At 38.5% G+C, this 24,935-nt stretch overlaps 1 protein-coding gene across 4 annotated transcripts; it reads left to right on the forward strand.

The window, feature by feature from the left end:
• Window positions 1-14,773: 14,773 nt before the first annotated feature.
• Window positions 14,774-18,296, forward strand: LOC142556652 (protein root UVB sensitive 2, chloroplastic-like). 4 transcript variants are annotated; one of them, XM_075668130.1, is made up of 10 exons: window positions 14,774-14,920; window positions 15,068-15,190; window positions 15,572-15,660; window positions 15,748-15,832; window positions 15,961-16,020; window positions 16,111-16,204; window positions 16,281-16,378; window positions 16,505-16,684; window positions 17,552-17,674; window positions 17,753-18,296. In XM_075668130.1, the coding sequence occupies exons 1-10, from the start codon at window positions 14,909-14,911 to the stop codon at window positions 18,176-18,178; spliced, it is 1,290 nt and encodes a 429-aa protein (XP_075524245.1). In that variant the 5' UTR covers window positions 14,774-14,908; the 3' UTR covers window positions 18,179-18,296. The 4 variants fall into 4 exon arrangements, with proteins under 4 accessions (XP_075524245.1, XP_075524247.1, XP_075524248.1 ...); XM_075668131.1 differs by having other exon boundaries at window positions 14,802-14,939; XM_075668132.1 differs by lacking the exons at window positions 15,572-15,660; window positions 15,748-15,832.
• The last annotated feature ends 6,639 nt before the right edge of the window (window positions 18,297-24,935 follow it).

Genomic DNA, 24,935 nt, shown 5'->3' on the forward strand with positions numbered 1-24,935 from the left:
TAGTATTTATTTAAAATTGGATTGCATGAAAATAAGTTGCACTTGGATGTATTTTCGTTTTTATGTAAACATAAATTTTAAAGCATGTTGTTTTGATCCAAAATCATGATACAAGTGTGCATGAAGGGGCTGCCATGTATAGGATTAAAAAGGAGCATGATTTTACACGTTTTAAAGGGTCTAGACACACACAAAACACTGCACATGATCAGGAATAAAAGTTGGGACCAAGTTGCTGTCATGGTGGTTGGAGGAGTTCGATTTTGGGCATGCGGGCTTGTCTTGGGTTCGGCTTGGGACAAGGACTAGCTAGGGACTCCCACCCGAGAGCATCATGAGAGGCGCAGGTAGTGCTGCAATTTTCGAAGGGTTAGGGGCTTGGCTAGGGTGGTTCAGGCGATGGCTAAGGTGGTCCAGACGAGGGCTCAGGGTGGTCCAAGGTGGGTCATGGAGGTTAGGGCTCGATGGTGGCTGCTGCAAGGAGTCCTACGCAAAGTAGAACTCTTGCGCTCATAAGGGTCGCGCAGGTGCTGTATAGGTACAGCGCCTTGCTGCTGGGTTTAGGGACTTTGGCTGGGAGTGGCTCGGTTCTGGGACTGGTCTAGGGGCAGTAAGGGTCATGGGTGCTCGGTGGTTAAGAGCTGGTAGAGCCCTAAGGCAGCTAGGACACTTAACACAAGCTTGAACACCCTTCACGCACACACACATGCAAAAGGGGCCTGCTGTTCAGCAAGTTTTTGAGCGTCCAGGGCCGGGTTTTTGGGCTGGTCTTGCACAGTAGGGTCCCTAGATGGGTTGGCTAGGTTTTGGCTCAAGATGGCTCGGGTGCGGCTCGAGTAAATTAGTAGATGGCTCGGTCCGTTCGGTAGGGTGTCGAAAACGAAAATTAAAAGGCTAAAAATGAATCCATGGGTCCACGGGTGTGGCTCATGACTTGGAAGGGTAGAATAAATCATAAAAAGGTTATGTTAAAAATTTGGGATCAAAATAACAAGTTTTGGATTTATTCGGGATTTAATCGCCGCACGAAACGTTAATTAACGAATTAATTTAAAAGCCTAGTTTTAAGTTTTATAAAATTATGGAAAATTAGGTTTAAGCTTAAATAATTATTATAAGTCTAAGTTTTTAATTTGGAAATTTTATATTAAGGTTTGGTTTAATTCGGGATTAAAACGCATTAATACGTCACATTTAAATATTTATTTAAAAGTCATCGAATTAAGCTAAATAAAAATATGAGAAAATTCAAGTAAGGTTAAATAATTATTTGGGACATTTTAGAGTCAATGGAATTAAGAAAAAGTCAAAAACATGAAATTTTATTTCCAGGGATAAAACGGTCATTTTACACATAGAAATTAGTAAACGTCATTGCAGTACCCTATTTGCTGTTTTATATGCTAATATGTTTATGTAACATTTTTATGAATTTTTACATGTTGAAATATGATTTTTAAATGTCATGGATTATCAAGGATTAAATTGGACAATTAAAAGATATGTTGCATGCTTGGTTTCAAAATAAAAATGATATTATGCATGTTTTTATTAAGTGATGATAACATGTTGAAAGACGTGAAGGGATTGTGACTACTACATGTTGGAAATATCGTGAGGGTTATGGTCTCAGTGGGAGCCGACGATCGTGTTTCCTTGGATACAGATACGAATATGAATACGTGATACGAATACGAATATGTTAATACGTAGGCCAATGCCCAGTTGACCGGTGAGAGTGTTGCTGGTGTCCCCGCCGCCAATACTGTGGTTTTTTAGATGGATCCATCGCCCAATACGATCAAGAATACGAGTCACAATCACGATCTGAATTCAACAAACACGAACATGAACATGAATACGATTATGAATATGGATACGAATATGGATATGCATATGAATATGAATACGAATATGAATATGAGTATGTTTATGTTTTTATGAAAATGTTTTAATGCATCATGAAAATGTTTACGAAAATATTTATGTTTAAGTTTATGCATCTTCATGAAAACGATATTTTAAGTACAAGTATTTTTCACTGTTATATGTTAACTGTATTACGTATTACTTGTTATCAAGGATATGACGTGTTGAGTCTTTAGACTCACTAGGTGTGATTGATGCAGGTGATTATGATAATGTAAATGGAGGTCTTGATGGTTGATCTGACTGGACTGAAGGTGCACATAACCCGAGGACCGACGCTAGTTTTCCGCACTAGTTATGATTTATGATTTCAAGATATGTTAAAAATATTTTTACGTCTTTTATTTTTGTTATGAGAGATTTTTGAGAAGTTATAGTATGGGCTATACTTTTCGAATAATGTTTTTAGGTTGGTAAAATGTTTGACGATTTTATGCTTTAAAATATTTTTCTTTGGATTTTTAAATGGCAGTGGATGTTTATTTTTAAAATAATGTCAAAAATATTTTATGGTTCGGCCGATGCTAAGTGAGGTTTTAAAAAAAAAAATTTTCTAGCACGTTTTAAGAAAACGAATAGCAGACGTTTCAGTTGGTATCAGAGCAAAGGTCCTGTAAAGGGTTGTGCCACCATCAGCGCCAGAAAGATCAGTCGTCAAGCCTCAAAGTTGTAAGTTTTTACATGCTTTATATGATTTATATGTTGTCACCTGCATGACTACATGAATTATATGTTCACGTCACATGTTTAATAGCTTCATGATAATATATGATTTATATGCTTTGGAATTTTTTTATATGTGATACGATATGAAATGAAAAATTATTTGATTTTAACGCATGTTGGTTTTGTGGTGGAATTAGACTATGTTGATTTTTGGGTTTTAGTATTGACGTTTTACTTTTTGGGCTATAGGTTAATCGTGAATATTATGAATGCTTTATGGGACACATAGATTTTCTAAGAAAATATTTATGATTCAAGGTTACTAGTTGAACTAATTTTTGGGAATTATTCATAAGAGATAATGATTCAAGGATTTGCAACGACTTTGAGAATAAGAAAATGTATAAATTGAGATTTTAAGTTTTGATGAAAGGTAAGATGGGTTATAGGAATTGATTTTTCGGTAAATAAGTTAAAATTTTTGAAATTATGTAAGGGGAAATCTGTATAAGGAAATTAAGAATGCCAATAACTTATGGGTTAATCGTAGGATTTTTGAAATTAAGGACCAATTAGGATGATTTTTGAGGAAATTAAGAATTTGTTTTGCAATTATTAAAGAAATTGCGGACTAGTTAGCAATAAGAACAAATTGAATGTGTTAAATAGTAAGAATTTTGAGGATTTAGACTTTTTAAGAATATTTAAAACCTTGGGATATCATGGTTATAGTGTTATAAAGAATGTTAATTAAGGGTTTTTAAGGATGAATCAATATTAGGCTTGAAAATCTAAGCATTAGTGGATGCGTTTGGGATTTTAAGATTGAAATATGATAAGTCGACGATTATTTTGGGTATAAAATAAGAAAAATAATATACGATAAATATGGTCATCCATATTTTTATTGAGAATTGTAAGAAAAGTTGAAATTCGAGGTTATAATAGTAATAGTACTAAGTTATTATGGATCTTTTTAAGTTGCAATTCGAAAATAAGGATTTAGAAGGAAAATTTAATTGGGATCAAGGAGACGTAAGGACATTCTAGAACTCAAGTTTTATCAGAGTAGCGCAGGGAAAGAGTGGATTTTTGGGATACTAGAACTAAGTCTAAACTTTGGGTTATTAAGGATGCGCAAATTTCGAGGACGAAATTCAATTTAAGAGGGGAAGATTGTAACGCCCCGAAAATTTAAAGGTCCACGCGAACCACATGCATGCAATTATTAAATTCCCCTGTATTTTTAAATAAATGTTTTAATTGCATTAATTAATTATGTTGTGCATATTTGTATGTTTAAATTATATTTTTATATATGGTTGCATTAAAATGTATTTTAAAGGTTATTCGAGTTGCTATCGAAGAACGGAGACCGAGAGCTGAAAAATAGAAAATGTTTTTATTGAAATAATTGCTTTTAATTATTTAAATTATGGATGATGCTTTTTCTTATTTTTGAAAATATGTGGTTTTTGCAGTGATTTTATACGCCGGGACGTAATTTTTATCGATGTTGGTTTTTCAACAAAAATGCAAACTTTTTGGCAACCCGACTAATAAATTCACAAACTTATTTAAGCAAAATTATTTTAAATTTTTTAACTAATCCCTAATGAGCTTAATTGGGCCTAATTAACTTCCTAATGGGCCTAAGCTTAATTAATGATTAATTAACTATAAAATATATTAAAAACCTTCCCAAACCTCATACTTTGACACGCCTTTTTTCTGAAATTGCACCCACAAAAACACACGGCACACTCACACAATTGAAAGGAGATTTTTGGAAAAAGCTCGATGGTGGCTGCTGCAAGGAGTCCTACGCAAAGTAGAACTCTTGCGCTCATAAGGGTCGCGCAGGTGCTGTATAGGTACAACGCCTTGCTGCTGGGTTCAGGGACTTTGGCTGGGAGTGGCTCGGTTCTGGGACTGTTCTAGGGGCAGTAAGGGTCATGGGTGCTCGGTGGTTAAGAGCTGGTAGAGCCCTAAGGCAGCTAGGATACTTAACACAAGCTAGAACACCCTTCACGCACACACACATGCAAAAGGGGCCCGCTGTTCAGCAAGTTTTTGAGCGTCCAGGGCCGGGTTTTTGGGCTGGTCTTGCACAGTAGGGTCCCTAGATGGGTTGGCTAGGTGTTGGCTCAAGGTGGCTCGGGCGCGGCTCGAGTAAATTAGTAGATGGCTCGGTCCGTTCGGTAGGGTGTCGAAAAAGAAAATTAAAAGGCTAAAAATGAATCTATGGGTCCACGGGTATGGCTCATGACTTGGAAGGGTAGAATAAATCATAAAAAGGTTATGTTAAAAATTTGGGATCAAAATAACAAGTTTTGGATTTATTCGAGATTTAATCGCCGCACGAAACGTTAATTAACGAATTAATTTAAAAGCCTAGTTTTAAGTTTTATAAAATTATGGAAAATTAGGTTTAAGCTTAAATAATTATTAGAAGTCTAAGTTTTTAATTTGGAAATTTTATATTAAGGTTTGGTTTAATTCGGGATTAAAACGCATTAATACGTCACATTTAAATATTTATTTAAAAGTCATCGAATTATGCTAAATAAAAATATGAGAAAATTCAAGTAAGGTTAAATAATTATTTGGGACATGTTAGAGTCAATAGAATTAAGAAAAAGTCAAAAACATGAAGTTTTGTGTCTAGGTGTAAAACGGTCATTTTACACATAGAAATTAGTAAACGTCATTGCAGTACCCTATTTGCTGTTTTATATGCTAATATGTTTATGTAACATTTTTATGAATTTTTACATGTTGAAATATGATTTTTAAATGTCATGGATTATCAAGGATTAAATTGGACAATTAAAAGATATGTTGCATGCTTGGTTTCAAAATAAAAATGATATTATGCATGTTTTTATTAAGTGATGATAACATGTTGAAGGACGTGAAGGGATTGTGACTACTACATGTTGGAAATATCGTGAGGTTATGGTCCCAGTGGGAGCCCGACGATCGTGTTTCCTTGGATACGGATACGAATATGAATACGTGATACGAATACAAATATGTTAATATGTAGGCCAAGACCCAGTTGACCGGTGAGAGTGTTGCTGGTGTCTCCGCCGCCCAGTACTGTGGTTTTTTAGATGGATCCATCGCCCAATACGATCAAGAATACGAGTCACAATCACGATCTGAATTCAACAAACACGAACATGAACATGAATACGATTATGAATATGGATACGAATATGGATATGCATATGAATATGAATACGAATATGAATATGAGTATGTTTATATTTTTATGAAAATGTTTTAATGCATCATGAAAATGTTTACGAAAATATTTATGTTTAAGTTTATGCATCTTCATGAAAACGATATTTTAAGTACAAGTATTTTTCACTGTTATATGTTAACTGTATTACGTATTACTTGTTATCAAGGATATGACGTGTTGAGTCTTTAGACTCACTAGGTGTGATTGATGCAGGTGATTATGATAACGTAAATGGAGGTCTTGATGGTTGATCTGACTGACTGAAGGTGCACATAACCCGAGGACCGACGCTAGTTTTCCGCACTAGTTATGATTTATGATTTCAAGATATGTTAAAAATATTTTTACGTCTTTTATTTTTGTTATGAGAGATTTTTGAGAGGTTATAGTATGGGCTATACTTTTCGAATAATGTTTTTAGGTTGATAAAATGTTTGACGATTTTATGCTTTAAAATATTTTTCTTTGGATTTTTAAATGGCAGTTGGATGTTTATTTTTAAAATAATGTCAAAAATATTTTATGGTTCGGCCGATGCTAAGTGAGGTTTTAAAAAAAAAAAATTTCTAGCACGTTTTAAGAAAACTAATAGCAGACGTTTCAAAATGTGACAACACATACCTCACGAACGAGTGTCAGAACTCGTTGCTCAAGTTGTCGTCCGCAGCATCTTCATCATCCTCGTCCATGTGTTGCGGCGGTAGACCTGGTGGTGGGTAAAATTAACAACTAAGGAGTAAAATAAAATAAAATAATAAAAACAAAATGAATGCTAAAAAATAAAAATTGTGGGTTGCCTCCCACACAGCGCTTAGTTTAACGTCGTTAGCTCGACAGTCATTACACTGCTCAAGGTGGGTCGTGAGAACTTTCAGATGCCTTGATTTCTACCCTTTGACCTTCAACATCCATGGTCAACTTTCCTCGTTTCACGTCAATGATGGCTCCAACAGTAGCCAATAATGGTCGACCTAGAATGACGTGAACATTCTGACTGTTATCCATGTCAAGTACCACGAACTCTGCTAGAACCTTCAGTTTATCGATCCGAAGTTCAACATCTTCCAAAATATCCAACGGTGTCCTGATCGATTTATCTGCCATCTGTAAGCTTAGTCTTGTGGGCTTCATCTTGCTCAATCTAAGTTTCTCGTAGAGAGATCTTGGTATTATATTCACGCTCTCTCCTGAGTCACATATAGTTTTTTTCCACCAATTTACCCCCTATTTCACATGATATAACAAATTCCCCTGGATCTTGCAGCTTTTGGGGAAGATTTCTCCGTGTTCCTTCGGTAAATTCACCTTCCACCTGATCTGCAAACTCATTATTAGTGTGTAGGTTCTTGAGATCTTCAAGACCTTTTTCTTTTGAAACTCAGCTTGTAATTGTAAAAATCTCTGGGGGTAGGGAAGTAAAGAAATATCAATGCATTGATTTAAATCATACCTCTCAAATTTCTTACCTCGGGCTCTTTTGGTTGGAGTTGGCTTTTCATCTCGAACAGGTGTGGATTCAACCTCCTTCTCTTCTCTGCCTACCACACCAAACTCTTCATGCTGTATAAAAATGGAATTCACTTCTCTCAGATTTGGGTCTGCAGTTTTTGGACTGCGCCTGACGGTTGAGACGTGAGTTGCTTTGTTATCTGCCCCACTTGCGATTCAAGGATTTTCAAGGTCGCACCAATACTTGCCATGTGGGTCTCTAGGTTGTCAAGCCTAGACTCAGTCCTAGCCATCATCTTACCAGATTCAGAAACGAATGTCCCGACCAAGTCCTCAAATGATGGCTTTCCTTCCTCATTTTATGTATTGAACCCCGGTGGAGGATTCAACACATTCTTATTATTTACGTATGAAAAATTCTCATGATTTCTCAATCTCGAATGATAAGTATTAGGGGGAGGGTTACCTCGATATCCTCCATAGCCTCCAAAGTTCTTGTTGTTGATGTATTGCACTTCTTCAGGAATTTGCGATTCTTCAACGACAACCGATGGTCCCTCAATATTTGATGCACTCACTTTATTCATGGATGCTATCTGTGTAGTCAATGCTGATACTTGCGCAGTGAGTGATGTAATAGGATCCACAGCATAAACTCCAGCTGTCTTCTGTACTCCTGACCTCTCAGACGGCCATTGGTAGCTATTAATAGTCATCTGCTCAAGCAAGTCATAGGCTTGAGCAGGAGACTTGGCAAAGATCGTGCCACCTGCCGCTGCATCCACTGTTGTCCATGTTTGATCATTCAACCCGTTATAGAAAAGCTCAATTTGTACCCAGTCTTCAAAACCATGATTCGGGCACCTCTGCAACAACTCCTTGTACCTTTCCCACGCCTCACACAATTGCTCAAAATCATTCTGCCTGAAAGTACTGATCTCAATCTTCAACTGTGCAGACTTTGCAGGGGGGAAATATTTAGACAGAAACCCTGTTGCCAGGTCTTGCCACGTTGTGATGCTCCCCAGCGGAAGTGATTGGAGCCATCCTCTTGCTTGGTCCATGAGATAAAATGGAAACAAACGCAATCTAATAATATCATCAGGAACATTATTAATTTTTACTGTATCTGTGATTTCCAAGAAGGTTCTCAGGTGAACGTGAGGATCTGAAGTAGCAGTTCCAGTGAACTGGTTTTGTTGAACCATATTGATCAGGACAGGCTTCAGCTCGAAATTGTTGGCATTTATGATCCCCCGAGCAATGCCAGAATAATGTGCATTGATCACTGGTCTGAAGTGCTCTCTGATCGGTATAGCCTCTGGCGGCATATGTCTGTCATCCTCTCTGTTCTCAGCCATGTCTAGGATTTCTTCCCTTCTAGCTTTTCTTAATCTTCTCGCAGTTCTTTCGATCTCCAGATCAAAAATAAGCACATCAGGGTTTTGCGATCTTAGCATGCACTGTCAAACAGAAAAAAATGAAAAACTCAATCAATAAAAAAATAAAAAGCTCTAAATTAAAATATAGACTAATTGGTAACAATACTGATATAAATTCAAATTTTGTGCGCACGCGGTTGCGCGTGAAGTTGCGCAGCCGCCCACGTACCTCTGTCCGATGGAGTGCTCGCGGCTGTGCAACTTATTGGTCCGTTTTTGCGCACCGCTCTGTTTTCTTGGTTCAATTGGCTTCGTTTCCACTTTTTACTCCATACCTGAAATGATAATCAAAACAAGCCAAAAACGAATAATTTCGTTCGAAACTAACATAATTCAAAATGGATTCTTATATAAATTAAGTGCAAATCTTGCACTTATCAGCTTTTTTTTTTTATCTTTTGAGCTTGAGCTTGGTCTTCAGGTAATATGCTATGGGCAATGAATTTGATCAGAGGTGTCATCCATGAATCCTCTTGTGCTGGCAACAGTTCTTCCTCAGTAGAAAGAATCAGACGAATAACTTGTAATACTTCTCGAGTATTGACTTCCGACAAGGAGACGGCCATTTTAGCCAGGGCATCTGCTTCGCCATTCTCATCTCGGAGGATCTGTTCAATACTCCAATCCACCAAAGATTCTTCCTGGGCTTTAATGAGCTTTAGATATTTGAGCATTTTATCATCCTTAGCTTCATAAACTCCATTTATTTGTTGAGTGACCAATTGTGAATTGGAGTAAAGTATGATTCGGGAAGCTCCTATTTCCCGGGCAGCACGTATTCCAGTGAGAACAGCCTCATATTATGCTTCGTTATTGGTCACCCGAGAGTCAATTTTCAAAGCCAATTTAATCTTTTCTCTCGGGGGGTATGACCACCCTGACTCCACATCCAATTAGAATGGGTGCTCCATCCACAAATACTCTCAACATCTCTTCTTAATCCGGCTGAATCATTTCCGACAGAAAATCTGATAGGGCTTGTGCTTTGATGGCAACATGTGGCCTATATTCAATATCATGCTCTCTTAGTTTGACTGTCCACTTTACCATTCTTCCAGAAACCTCCGAATGAGTCATAATTCTCTCAAGATGACTGTTGGTGAGTATAATAATCGGATGTGAAAGAAAATAAGACCGTAATTTCCGAGCAGTCATGACCAAAGACAAGGCTATCTTCTCAACTTCATTATATCGGAGCTCGGCTCCCCTGAGAGCATGGCTGACATAATACACAGGCTTTTGATCGGAGCCCTATTCTTGGATAAGCACTGAGCTGATAGCATACTCTGTGGTGGATAAATAAACAAATAATTTTTCCCCGGGTCTAGCTTCACCAAGACTGGAAGCTCTGCCAAGTGACTCTTCAGATCTTTAAAGGCCTGCTCGCACTTTTCATTCCACCCAAATTGTTGTGCCTTCCTTAGGATATGAAAGAATTGATAACTTTGGTGCGCAGATTGCGATATGGACCGGGAAAGTGAAGCAATTCTCCCGGTCAAATTTTGTATTTCTCGGATAGATCGAGGGGATGTCATGTCTAGCACTGACTTGACTTTCTCAGGATTTACCTCGATTCCTTGATCAATCACCTCAAAACCCAAAAACTTGCCACTCTTTACCCCAAAAATACGTTTAGTCGGGTTGAGCTTGATCCATAATGCATGAGAGTGGTAAACGTCTCTTCCAGATCAGTGCTAAAGCAAGAAATCTCTCTAGACTTGCCCAATATATCATCAACATAAACTTCAACATTTCTCCCCAGCTTCTTCTCAAATACTCCATTAATCAAATGTTGATACGTGGCCTCAACATACTTTAACTCGAAAGGCATAACTACGTAACAAAATGTGCCTCCCAAGGTGATAAAACTGGCCTTGTCTTGATCGATCTTGACCAAAAGAATTTGGTGGTACCCCTGATAAGCATCCATGAAGCTGAGAAGTTCATAACCAGAGGTAGAATCTACCAGCTGATCAATACCGGGCAAGAAATAATGATCTTGTGGGCAAGCCTTGTTGAGATCCCTAAAATCCACACACATCCTCCACTTTCCAGAAGTTTTTGGAACCAACACCACATTCGAGAGTCAAGTAGAAAATTGTATTTCTCGAATGTGGCCTGCAACAATTTCTGAACCTGTACATCAATCACCTTGTCCTTTTTAGGACCAAAGTGTCTCTTATTTTGTTTAACAGGTTGAGATCCCCGGAGGATATTCAGATTATGCTCAGGCACCACGGGTAAGATCGCGACGAATTTCTGTTGTGACTAGGCAAAAACTTTAAATCTAGCTTTTAAAAAATTTAGTAAACTGACCCGGGTGGATAAGTCAAGATCTCGAGCCACCCAGATCTCCTTTCTTGGCTCAATCTCCACCACTTCATGTTCTTTCTCTGCTATAAAATGAACCTCTCCCTTCTCTGCTACTCTCTCCATCTCCTCATCACGAATTCCTCTCTTCTCCTCTCTTCTTGCCTTCTTCTGATTCACTTGGACCTTTCCACATAACACTTTCGGGAAGCAGTTTGGTCTCCCCGAACCTCTCCTACTAGATTTCCGACTGAAAATTCAATCTTTTGGTGATGAGTAGAGGCTACTGCTTTCAACTCATTCATGGCCAATTGTCCCAATATGATGTTGTATGATGAAGGAGCATCCACAACTGTGAAAGTGGTCATGACCGTCTTCCTCAATTCCCGGGTGCCCAAAGTCAAGGGCAAAATAATCTCTCCCTCCAGGTACACAACATGACCAGCAAAACCAAAAGGAGAGGTTTCTACTGGTTCTAATTAATACCCCTGCAAATCCATCTGAACTAGGGCTTCCTTGAATATGACATTCACAGAACTACCGGAATCAACAAAAACCCTCATAACATCATAATTGGCAACCCGGGCTTGGATTACCAGGGCGTCATTATGAGGAAGACTGACACCCTTGAGATCATCCGGGCCAAATCTGATAACCAACTCATCTCTTCTCGTACCCTCCACCTCCAAACACTCCCTCCTACCACGGGCCTTCCGAGCACGGTTAGAATCACTATCTTTAGAGTCTCCGGAAATCATCTTTAAGACCTCTAAGGTAGGGGATGAGGCCTTCTTCCTATCTCGCTCTTGATTTTTTCTTTTTCTTGGGGCATCTATAGAGTCTTCCCGGGCATGGGGTCCTGGCAGTCGAGTTGTCCAGGGTGGCAATCTCGACCTTTTATTTGATGGGTTATACCCTGGGGCACCAGGTTGGACATAATCCCTCTTTAGCATCTGGCATTCATCTGTGTTATGAAAACACACTTTATGAAGGGTACAATATCCCCTTCTTCTCGGGCCTTGCAGGCTGTGAATTGTGATATTTCTGCACTGCACTCTTGGACATCCCTTTCCTGGGCGATTTTTAAATGCACATGATGAGAAAAATGCCCTGGGTTGCCCCTCCTCTGACCTCTCTTCCTCGGGTCTGGCCACCCGATCACCCTTTTCTCTCCTCAAAGCATCTCTCTTCCCCTTCTGGGCTTCCTTCATATTGATATATTTTTTCGTCCATGCCAAAAGATCTTCAAAATCCCCGTAGACTATGAGTGAATGTAATAGTCTTTGTCTCGAGGGAGCAAGAAGGAACATCCAGAGCAACTCGATTGAACCTCCGGATGTATTCCCAAAGAGTTTCTTCAGGGCTCTGCTTTACTTCAAATAGACTGAAAGCAGTTCTTTTATACTTCTTGTTGCTGCTGAAGTGGTGTAAGAACAATGTTTGAAAGTCTTCGAAAGACCTGAATGTTTTGAGGAGAAAATCCTTCAAACCACATATGAGTCGAGTCCACTAGAGTAGTTAAGAACACTTTGAACTTGATTCTATCCCCATAGCAATGTAACATAGTCATATTCTCAAATCGGGTCAGATGCTTCTCAGGATCAGCACTCCCATCATAATCCTTGATCTTCGCAGATTTGAAATGTCTGGGCAGAGGTTCTCGGACGATGGCATCCTCAAAAGGGCATACCTTAGTGATTACCCGAGAATTGCTCCGCCCCTCCATCTGCCCTCCAAAATCTTCATCTCCTGCCTCAAATTCTCCAACTCCTCAGCCAGAGTAGGAGACTTGAAACTAGCACTAGACTCCCTCTCCTCCATTCTCACCTCCTCCTCTCTCCCCTCCTGATCTCGCTTCTGCTTGCCATCTGGCTGGATAGAATGATGAGAAGGAGCCTTTCTTGCTACGACCTTCTCAACGGCATCGGATATAATCCTAGCCAACTCCTCAGGTGATAAGATAATAATATGTGGAGGTCATGTGAGTGGAGGACCACCTTGACAAGAGAAAAGTGGATTATCTTCAGGAACCCGAGAATTATCTTGATTAGTTCTTCTCGTAGGAGCTATGTCTTTGTCTTGAGCTCAATTTTCCATAGACGGCGCCAATGATGTGATCCTGGTAGATTGGGTGATCTGGGTCGGGGCAATCCACCGAATCAGATAAGAGTTTTGTTAAGGAAAAAAATGAGCTAATGAATATATCTTGTGGTAAAGGTGTATTCGTATGTTATGGCTACTGTAATGGTGACCTACAAACAAGAAGATGAACTCGTGAATGGACGCCGGAGGGGTATCCGGCGTTGCCACTCCGATACTTAAGTCAATAGGTGAAGATGAAAGATCTGTGTATGCGTGAATGGGAAAAATCACCGACCCCTTAAATGTAAATTATACCTGCTATTTATAGGAAGGAAAACCCATAATTACCTTGTTTTCAATGCTCACTTACTAGTTATGGTAAGATGGTTTCCATACCCTACTTCTGACAACTTTTCTGACATGCCATACCCCTGTGATTCTGACAGTAATGATTGACAAGCATAAGGTATCACATAATAGTGCACTCGAGTGAGGTGCTACTTTCAAGGTAGCCCGGGTAGAAAACCTGCCGGGAGATTGTTTGAGGGGCCAGGCTTCTGATAGCCGGGGGTGAAGATGTCCCGGGCATTCCCCTGTCCAGCTACTGAAGAAATCTTCCGTACAAACTTACCCTGATTTTGGGCTATTCATATAATATCTTGGGTCATCCATGACCCAGACTTTTACGAGGGTATCAATTATTATATTTTTATGCAGATTATTAGAAATGGAAGTTAAAAAAATCCATAACAGAATGGAGACGAATCCAAAAGAAGCAAGAACTACAATTGCCACCTTCATAAATCCTCACACTTGTTCTCGACCGATTACTTAGATATATAACATTTGTAAATAAATTTGTTGATTTATAACTTTTTTTATTCACGATCTTCTCATTTGCAAAAGGATATATACATTTTCCAGTTGACGGAATTTGTTTTCAAGTATAAATATAAATACATGATCTTATTTTGAAGGGAAATGTTAAAGGGAATAAGATTATTTTTTTTTTTTTTGTAATGAGAGACAACATCTTGATGATTTCATGAAAGTTGGTTGTACTTGACCCGAGCTTCATGAATGCTATGCATGTAGGTATTAAGTAGCGAGATGTGTTAGTAGATGGTAGTCGAAGACTTCATTCCCACTATTGATGATAATGATATTAATATTTTGAAATTGACAAAACTTGTGTGAGACAATATGTTCTAGTCAAGATGAAATTGGGAGAAGTTCGAAAGGTTGCAGTGTTGTTTATCTCACGTGTCATATTTTGTGAGACGGATCTCTTATTTGAGTCATCTATGAAAAAATATTACTTTTTATGCTAAGAGTATTATTTTTTATTGTGAATATCAGTAGTGTTGACCCATCTCACAGATAAAGTCTCGTAAGACCGTCTCACAAGAGATCTGTTCTTTGAATTTTGATTAGTAGATCTATGTAAATTTGTATTGAAAAAATGACATTCGATAGTTAAAACAGTAATAACTAATATAATTTTCTAAATAAACATGGAAGAAGATTTGAAATTTTAAATGAGTCTGATGAGTCTTATATTATTATATATATTTTGATGAAGTATAAATATAGTTAATAATTATTGATGTATGTTTGATATAGTTTAAGACATTATTTTTAAAAATAATATTTATGAGTAGTTGGGTGGTAGCACACCGTACGGTGTTGTCTCAGCCTGCTGAAGAAATTCCGACTTTGGCGGCGGCGGCGGCGGCGGCTAGGCTTCGAGGCCTTCGATTCCTCGCTGTGGTTACCCATGATTTTTTCGGTCTCTTTCCAAATTCTAAGTATACTAGTTTTTGGTTATTTTCCTTACCTTATAAACAAATAAAAATTATTTGTCACTCGTATCTTCTCTCTCTCTTTGAAAATTGTTTCGGTTTCTTGAAGTCATTTTTTTGTGTATTTTATACAGGAAATTTTGAACATGTTAAAGAAGGATCCAATCGATGCCACGCAGACAATACCCGTGTACTGGATTGAAACTTCGGATTCTGTGTCTCGCCGCTTTGAGTTCGAAGCCGATGGTCGATTGTCGGTGAGCTAATTTTTCAGTTCGTTTGTTCTTGCTGGTGCATAACATGAAATGCTGAACCCAGTGTTATTTTCCTTCGAATTTTCAATATTGAATGTCCTTGAGCTAGTTCTAACTGAGTAATTCGCGGTTTTTATTATTCTTCTTTTTGTGTATTGTGTGGATGCTGCTATTCTGCAAGTGTTGAGATACTAGCATGTTCGGACATTTCTTTATAACTTCATAGAAGCGAAAGAGAATGACTTTTTGCATTGGAGGCAAAGTTTATTTTCTCGAAACAGTTAGGCATAAATCTTCTAGGTATTTTTCCTGCATACTTTTCGGGTATTTTTTTGATAGAAATCATATATTGCCCTGAAAGTGGTTTTTGGTGACTGTACACAGATGAAGATAGTTGATGATGCAAGACCTGCTTCCCGTAGAGTGGTTGAGTCATTCCTGAATAAGTTTTTTCCTTCAGGATATCCCTATAGGTAACTTGCATTGTGTATCCTGCTTGATTCGGGTCTAAAGTACAAGTCATGATTTATTGTTTGAGTTGGGGCATCCGACATCTACAGTGTGAACGAAGGATATCTTAGATACACACAATTTCGAGCCTTGCAACACTTCACCAGTGCGGCATTATCTGTGTTATCAACTCAGGTCTTCTTATGATAGTATTGTGTCTGATTATTTTGGAGGACATGTCATGCTGAATACTGTTTAACATTCTTAGTAATTCACATCCCACCACTATTGTAGGGACTTTTTAACGTCTTAATCCCTTTCAGTCACTGCTATTTGCTGCGGGGTTGAGACCTACTCCAGCACAAGCTACTGCTGTCAGTTGGGTAAGAGTTTTTTTGTTGGATGAATTGGTGAGGTTTCTTAAGCTTGTTTTTAAAATTTGGGCTTTGTTATATTGTTTTGATCAAGTGCAGATATTAAAAGATGGAATGCAGCATGTTGGGAAGCTCATATGTAGCAATTTGGGTTCAAGAATGGACTCAGAGCCGAAAAGCTGGAGAATTTTGGGTTTGTTCTGAAATCTTGTTTAAGTTCTCTAGCTGTCTACGAGATGATTGATAGGAATGAAATTTCCTACTTGTAGCTGATGTTCTCTACGATGTGGGTGCTGGTCTAGAAGTTCTTTCCCCTTTATGCCCACAATTATTTCTTGAAATGGCTGGACTAGGTAATTTCGCAAAGGTTAGTCAAATATTTTCTACACACGGGTATTTTTTTTATGTAATGCAAAGAATGAAGTGTTCTCGTTCCTTTTAGATTTATTTGCGATTATTTAAAACACCAGGAATGTTATTCTCATTTGATCAGGGAATGGCAGTTGTTGCTGCAAGAGCAACTAGGCTGCCAATTTATTCATCGTTTGCAAAAGAGGGAAATCTCAGTGATCTTTTTGCTAAAGGTGAAGCCATTTCCACTCTGTGCAATGTTTTTGGAATAGGAGTTGGAATTCAGTTAGCTTCCACGATTTGCTCATCCATGAAGGGAAAGGTACTTTCCTTGTTGCCATCTCTTATTGAGATCCAGCTATTTTAAATTTATATATTATATTTAGGAATAGTGAATTTGACCAAATTGCTTCTAGGTTTTTTTAGATATTTACCAAGAAAATGATTGGAAAGTTATAGATTCACATTTTGTATGGTTGGATGGCTTGGCAGAGCGGTGATATGGGCTCCAGTGACTTCTAGAGAATATCGATACTCTATTCACATCTTTTGAAAGAAGCAATAGTAATGAAAGATTTTACATTTTTCGCTCAATTCAGATAGTTACTCTGATGTGCTCTTTTATAATATATAGTTAGAGTTACGTATATGAGGCAGGAATGAAGGCCACTAAGATGCTAAGGCTGCTATAGTGTTTGTTTTTAGTGATATTGCAACACCGAACTGATTATATTAAATATAATTAGAATGATGTTGGCTTACATTGAACCTTAATACACCTGATGACATGATAATCATGAAAGTAAAGGTTCCAAAGAAAACACAGGGGCTAGCAAAGTTAAGGGGTGCCATGGTGGTTATCAGATAATTATTGTCGACAAGTTACTGGTCATTTGAAAAAGAGCATCTTATGTTTGTGGATCGTAATTCTCAGTTTATGGTGCAAAGAGTGAAGGAAAGAAGAATTTATCGTCGTGATGTTGTACAGATCCATTGTTCACAATCAATATAGCTACAAAATGGCTTGTTTTTTAAGTTTGGTATTACGTTATTGCATTTTCATGAAAATTCTCGATGTTCTCTACTTTCAGTAAATTTATACGATTGTCTGGGTGATTGGTATCATTTGTGCTATGCCACTTTCAAATGCTTTGCATGATGGTTTTTTATGATTCCGAGCATCTTGCAGTTGATAGTCGGACCGCTCCTGTCTTTGGTACACCTTTATGGTGTCAGTGAAGAGATGCGAGCTACACCAGTCAACACACTCAATCCACAAAGAACCGCTATGATTGTTGCCCACTTTTTAAAGGTTTAGCACCAAACAAGCTTGAGATATTAACCAAATATGTTTCTTCGACAACTTAAGCTTTTGATATTTTTAAACCAGACTGGTAGAATTGCTAGCCCGGCTGATTTAAGGTATAGAGAAGATCTCTTATTCCCTGGACGATTAATAGAGGAAGCTGGCAACGTTAAGATAGGAAGAGCTATACATGAGGTTCTCAAGCCTTCCCAGCTCCACCAAGTCAAAGATAGATTCCCGGACGAAAGATTCATACTTGCCTGTGGAGCAAAATGGGCAGACTTGATATTGGAGCGCAGCGCCACTGGTGAAGACGCGCTTAGAGGATGGTTAGTAGCTGCATATGCTGCAGATATTGAAAATTCCTTGCGTATGCCGAGCGAGAATGTGTTGGAAGAGGCTTTCAATAGGATGGACAGCGTGTTTCCGTCGTTTCTACTCGCAGTTCGGGCCAAGGGGTGGCACACAGATCGGTTTCTTGATGGGGCTAGATGTCGTTTTACGTTGTAATCTTAGAAATCTCTTAATGTGATGTTAGAAACCTTATGCTTGCACATTATTTTATGGATTGCGGATATATGGATTGCGGTTGTGTCAGGTGCTTTATGAATCTCTAATTTGATTGTTAGGTTTAAATCTACTTAGAAAATATGACGCTAAAACGAAAGATTTGAATGGGAAACGATAATGGAAAAAATAAAATTCTTATCATGATCATTGTATTTACATAATCACAAGAAGTCTAAAATGACCATAAAAACAAAATAAGAGTTGTTGGAAATTTGAACGACAAACTAGAAAAAATACTGGAAAAACTAAGAAACTGTGAAAGTTTGCTAGAAATTTGACTAAAGAGAATTTGCAGTGTTTGCAAGTATTATGAGTTGAGTTCTTTGCTTCTGCCATTGCTTTCCTTCTTCTACACGATCTGAGCAGTTTTCCCACTCTTCCATCATTCCACGATCTCGTCTGCTTGAGTGACCTATTCAAACTTCTTTGAATGAACTTCTATGTCTATGCCTGTTAATTGGTTTGTTTCAACCTACCCGTGCAGGCACTGCCTGCACGGGTGGAGTGATCCGGGCCCACCTCCCTGTAAAAAAAAAAAAAAATTGGCTCGAAAAAATCCGAGCCGTTGGATCGACCCCTGCAGGCAGTGCCCGCAGGGGTAGGGTCGACCGAACCCTGTTAATTCAATTCCTTTCAATTGGACATAATTAATTGAGACCAAATAAATTTAGCTCATTTAGTTCAAAAATTCACGGGCTTGTCTTATCTGGCCAAAAATTTATTTTTCGTGCAAAAAAAGCCCTCGTAGGTATTGAACCATTGGGCCAAAAAGTCTGTTTATAAAATTCTCTAATCTAAATAAAAATTTATTTTAACTAGCAAAGTCCACTAGGCCCAAATTCACATCTCACTAGCAATGCCCATTAAGCCAAATTCACTGCAGGAATGTGAACTTCTTTGGCAGGAAAACTCTTTGTTTCGTTCAAAAGTAAAACTGAAAAATTGAACCGCTTATTTTCTTCTCCGCCTAACCTCTCTTCACCAAACCTTTATGCAACCATACATGTTTTTCAAAATCCTTGTATTCAAATTTTACTTATATATAAGTTTAATGATTTTTTCAACATTTGCAATTACTCATCATTCAATATCTTTTCTGTTCCTTCACTCAGGGGCGGAGCTACATAGCTCTATACCCGGGCTTTAACCAGGGTGGCCCAATTTTTTTTAAAAAAATTTATACGTAAATCTTGTAAAATTTTGAAATAATATGATATTAGTCCGGATAGATCAATTTAAAATATTAAAAGATTTTAGAGTTTAAAACTCTAGCCCGGGCAGAGCTATATTTCTGGCTCCGCCACTGTCTTCACTGCATTATATAACCATAGGCTGCAACTGCTCATTTAGCATCAACCATAAGCACTCGATCCCAATTTGTTTCTTGTTCGTTCATGACCCAATCGAGAACCGCCGTCAATATGCTTTTGCTCTCTTCCATGCAACAACCACTCTCCACCTTTTTTTATTAGGTTGTGCGGTTCTTATCAGCCATCGTTTTGTCGTCCTTGCGTCTTAATGGTGTTTGTCATTTTGCTCAAATGAAATCTACAAGCATTTGCAAGCCCTAGCCCCAAATTTGTTCTGATTGTCCATCCAATTGTTGTCTTTATTGTTGATATGCACCCGGCCCAAACGACTCCCTAAGCTAACTGTCCATGTCCCATTACCACATGTAGTTCTCTTGTTTTTGCTTTTATGCTAACTTACATGTACATATTATCATATATTGAGTCAACTGAACCTTGTGGGAGTAACATTATTACCTGTGGGGAAACAATGATTCTCTTGCGTCTTATTTCTAGTTTGGCTTGGCCAAATTTCCCGTCTTGATTTAATTGATTCATTTTGCTGTGCTCTGGCTTTACAGGTGCTGAAGCAAAGTTGTATGTTCTTGTATACGTATTTCATTATGCCCTGTCTCTTTGGAAATGTATACATGTTACTGTTTTTCTTTCTTTGTCTATGTGGAATTCGTGTGGCGAGTTGGGCAGTTCTATGCTGTTTGGCCATTCATTAACCTTCACTATCATGGTTGTGGCAAGGTGGCCATCAGTTGGCCTTGACTTGACGATGTCTATTAACCTACGAATTCCTTGTAGAACTTTTATATCTTTGCAGTTTGTAAGGTGCAATAATTGTCCTTGCTGGAAGAGCGATCGAACCATGGTGCTTGAGCTGCTGTGTGGTTTAAAAGATATGAGTTGCGCCATTACCACAAGCTATAACTTTTGGTAAAACGACAAGCGCTCGATCTTACAATTAGTATCAAAGCCAATGTCACGTGTTCGATTCCCATTGATTGCAAGGAGTGCAATTATTAGGAGGTAGATTGTTGGGTGCAAAATTGTCCTTGCTGGAAGAGCGATCGTACCGTGGGCTTGAGCTGTTGTGTGGTTTAAAAGATTTGAATTATACCATTACCAGCAGATATAGTTTTTGATAAAGCGGCAAACACTTGTTCCTATACAATTGTTTTTAGCCATGGTCATTCACTAGTTCCGAGCTTGTCTCTGATGCTATCCCTAAGTACTGATGCAAACGTGGTTGATCAAGCACCAAAGAAAACATGGGAGTCGTTGCAGTTGCCCAAAGGACCTATAACTAGGGGACGTAGCAAGAAGTTTAAAGAAGCACTTCAAGGATTCATGTTAAGTTACCAAGGAGGGATTACAAATTGGGTGTCTAAATTAGAGGAGCTTGGTAAACATGGACACAATGATGGAAGTGTTTGGAATGTAATTCAAGTGCAAAATGGACATGAGGACAGCAGCATGCGCCCACCCGCGCAAGAAAACGCGCAGCCGCGCCCGAAGTGGCGCAACCGCGCGCCTGGCGCGCGCCCCAGCGCATGAATTGGCGCAACCGCGTGCCCCGGAGCCGGATCAAGACAGTAGTTAGCGCGCCATCGCGCATGTTTGCGCGCGGTACCACCGCGCATGATTTGGTGCTACCGCGCGCTCTGGACGGGACTAAGGCAGTATGGTGCGCGCTATGGCGCGAGATCACGCGCTACCGCGCGCAGTTCCGTGTATAATTTTGTTTTCAACTCTTTTGATGACTTTTTGCACTATTTTTTATTATTTTATTGTATTTATATGCATTGTATCAACCAAAAACGTGATCATTCAGACTTTAAACATATTATTGGAGATTTCTCTCAATATCCAAGGCATTTTGCTTTGATCTTCAACACAAATCAAACTTATCAAAAATTGTATCTTTGTGGCGTTTGTCGATTGTCTTTCGCACGGATTGTCAAAACAAGTTCTTTGAAGGTTCGTTTGAAATTCGATTGTTATTATCGTTGATATTTGTTGCTAAGTGTTAATCGCTTAGAGGTGAATATCACAAATCGTTACTTGTTTCAAAAGATCGGGACAACTTAATCGATTCTTGTTCGTTATTGAATTGAGGGCTCGATTTCAATAATCGTGTTTGCTTTTCATTCGTACGAGGATTCGTATCATTTGGTATAAGAACTTCAGGTTCTGTTTGATTCAAGTAAGTTATCGTTGTTGTTATTTTCAGATCTGTCTAAAATTTCGTTCCGATTTCAGATCTGTGGTATCCTTTCGTTTCTATTGTCAAATCTTTCTATATATAAAAAAAATATATAAGAAAAACATAAATTTCGTTCTGTTATCAAATCTGTGTTATTCCTTCAGTTTCTGTTTTCAGATCTGTGTTATCCTTTGTTATGTTTTCAAATCTGTGTTATTCTAGTGTTCTTGGTTTTGTGCAATCCAAGTGAGACAGTTGCAAGTGTTCACAAGTTGAATCTTGTTAGTTTGATAAAAAAAATATATAAAGATTGATCACATCTTTGAGAGAACTATCACATTCGAGTGAAAATATTTGAGTGCGAGTGTTATTTCTTTGGAGTGATTGTGAGAATTTGGGTGAGGAACATCTTTTATTTCTACTAAGAGGAACATCTTTTATTTCTACTAACATTTCTTGCAGGTACAAAATCTGAAAGTAAAATGGAGAGGGAGGTAGGAGAGAGTTCGAATCAGGGGTTGTCTAAGGTTCAAATGGAGGCGTTATTTGGGCATTTTAGTAGAATGATGAGGGCCGAGTTGGATCCTTTATATGAGAGATTGGATAGGCTTGAGGTTAGTACTAGCGAAAATAAATCTAAGCCTAAAGGTTTGGGTAGGCGAGAAGAAGAAGAGTATGAATATGATTTGGAAGGAGAAGAGGAGAGTCAAAACGAGAATTGGGGTAGAAGCGGAAGAGGTAGAGGCTTTGGTAGGGGAAGAAGAGAAGCTGTACGGGATAGGTACGATGATGGGAATAAGGAAGATAGTAACATAGGTAGTATTAAGATGAAAATTCCGTCGTTCCATGGTAAGTCAGACCCAGAGGCTTATTTAGAATGGGAAAAGCGAGTTGAATTTGTTTTTGATTGTCACCAGTATTCTGAACTCAAAAAGGTTAGGTTGGCTGTGGTTGAGCTTGTTGATTATGCACTTATTTTGGGATCAATTAATGACCACTAAGAGAAGATGCAATGACAAGCCTATAGAAACTTGGGCTGAGATGAAAAGCGTAATGAGGAAGATGTTTGTACCAAATCACTACTATAGAGAAATGTTTAAAAAGTTACAAACTTTGAGACAGGGTGTGAAGAGTGTTGAGGACTACTATAAAGAGCTGGAAGTAGTCATGATTAGAGCAAACATAGATGAGGATCGTGAGGCTACTATGGCTCGTTTCTTGTGTGGTTTGAACAGGGAGATTCAAGACCAAGTGGAGCTGAGACACTACTTGGATATAGATGAGATGGTGCAGATGGCGATAAAAGTGGAGCAACAACTCAAGAGGAGAGGAGTTGGTCGCACCACTCAAGTGGGGAATGCATCAACACCTTGGCGTTCCAACGTTGTTAAACGTGAAGAAGGCAAGGTTGTGACCAAATCCAAAGTTGACATTAAACAGGAGGCGCCTAAGCAGGTAGTGCAAGGTAAATCTGAAACTCCTATTAATCGTTCTAGAGATATCAAATGTTTTAGGTGTCAAGGAGTTGGACATATTGCTAGCCAATGTCCCAATAAAAGAGTGATGATATTGAATACTTATGGAGAGTATGAATCTCATAGTGAGGGAGATGATGGAGAGGATGAAGATGAGATGCCTGCATTAGAGGATCCTAATGAGAGAGATGAATAAGTTGTGGGTGAGGCATTAGTGACTAGGCATATCATGAGTGCCCAAGTCAAAGAAGAGGTGACGAATCAGCGGGAAAACTTGTTCCATATTAGATATTTTGTCAGTGGCAAAGTTTGCAACATTATTATAGATGGAGGGAGTTGTACCAATGTTGCTAGTCTTGAGATGGTGGAAAAATTGAGCTTGCATACTTTGAAACATTCTCAACCATATAGGCTACAGTGGTTGAATGACTGTGCTGAAGTGAAAGTGAACAAACAAGTTTTGGTTGCTTTTTCGATTGGGAAGTATATTGATGAGGTGTTGTGTGATGTGGTGCCAATGCATGCTTGTCATATTTTGTTAGAGAGACCATGGCAATATGATAGACAAGTGACACATGATGGGTTTAGAAATAAATATTCTTTTGTACTCAAGAAAGAACCCATTGTTTTACTTCCTTTGTCTCCAAAGCAAGTGTTGGAGGACCAATTGAAAAAAAAGAAGAAAGATGAGGCCGAAAAAAAGAGTGAATTAAAAAGTAAGATGGCCTTTGAAAACAAAAATGAAATGGCTAAAAGAAAAAGTGAGATAGCCATACAAAAGAAAAATGAGGGAAAAGAAAATGAGAGGAAAGAGGTCAAAAAGAAAAATATATGGCCCAAAAGAGTGAGTTGAAACAATTGTTGCACACACATGATACACTTGTGTTGATTTTTTACAAGGAGATTCTCTTTAACACAAGTGATATAGCCGGGTCCCTTCCGAGCATTGTTGTTCACTTTTGCAGGAATTTGAAGATGTATTTCCGGAGGAGCTACCTCAAGATTACCACCATTGAGGGGAATCGAGCACCAAATCGATTTCGTGCCGGGAAGTGTATTGCCAAATCGTCCAGCTTACAGAAGCAATCCGGAGGAGACTAAGGAGCTACAACTACAGGTAAGTGAGTTGTTAGATAGGGGTTTTGTGCGTGAATCCATGTCTCATTGTGCTGTAACTGTTTTACTAGTTCCTAAGAAAGATGGCTCATGGCGTATGTGTGTGGATTGTAGAGCAATTAATAATATAACCATCAAGTATAGACATCCTATACCTAGATTAGATGACATGTTAGATGAATTGCATGGTGCATGTATTTTTAGTAAGATTGACTTGAAGAGTGGTTATCACCAGATTAGGATGAAGGAAGGTGATGAGTGGAAAACAACATTTAAAACCAAATATGGGTTATATGAGTGGATGGTGATGCCTTTTGGTTTAACAAACACTCCTAGTACCATTATGAGGTTGATGAATCATGTCTTGCGTGCTTACATAGGGAAATTTGTTGTGGTTTATTTTGATGATATCCTTGTGTATAGCAAAGATTTAGAAGAGCATGTTGAGCATTTGAGACTTGTACTGACAACACTTAGGGCCTGAACATTTATATGCTAATCTTAATAAATGTGACTTTTGTACAAGCAAACTTGTCTTTCTTGGTTGTTTGGTAAGTTCACAAGGGATACAAGTGGATGAGGACAAGGTAAGTGCTATTCGA

This window comes from Primulina tabacum, chromosome 9, assembly GCF_025594145.1.
Source record: "Primulina tabacum isolate GXHZ01 chromosome 9, ASM2559414v2, whole genome shotgun sequence".
NCBI lineage: Eukaryota > Viridiplantae > Streptophyta > Magnoliopsida > Lamiales > Gesneriaceae > Primulina > Primulina tabacum.

What these genes read in the sequence shown, in the direction of transcription:
- LOC142556652 (XM_075668130.1), top strand. An exon ending in CCTTCAGGATATCCCTATAG is followed by an intron (nt 15,661 to 15,747) that starts GTAACTTGCATT and finishes CGACATCTACAG; the next exon opens with TGTGAACGAAGGATATCTTA. An exon ending in AAGCTACTGCTGTCAGTTGG is followed by an intron (nt 16,021 to 16,110) that starts GTAAGAGTTTTT and finishes GATCAAGTGCAG; the next exon opens with ATATTAAAAGATGGAATGCA.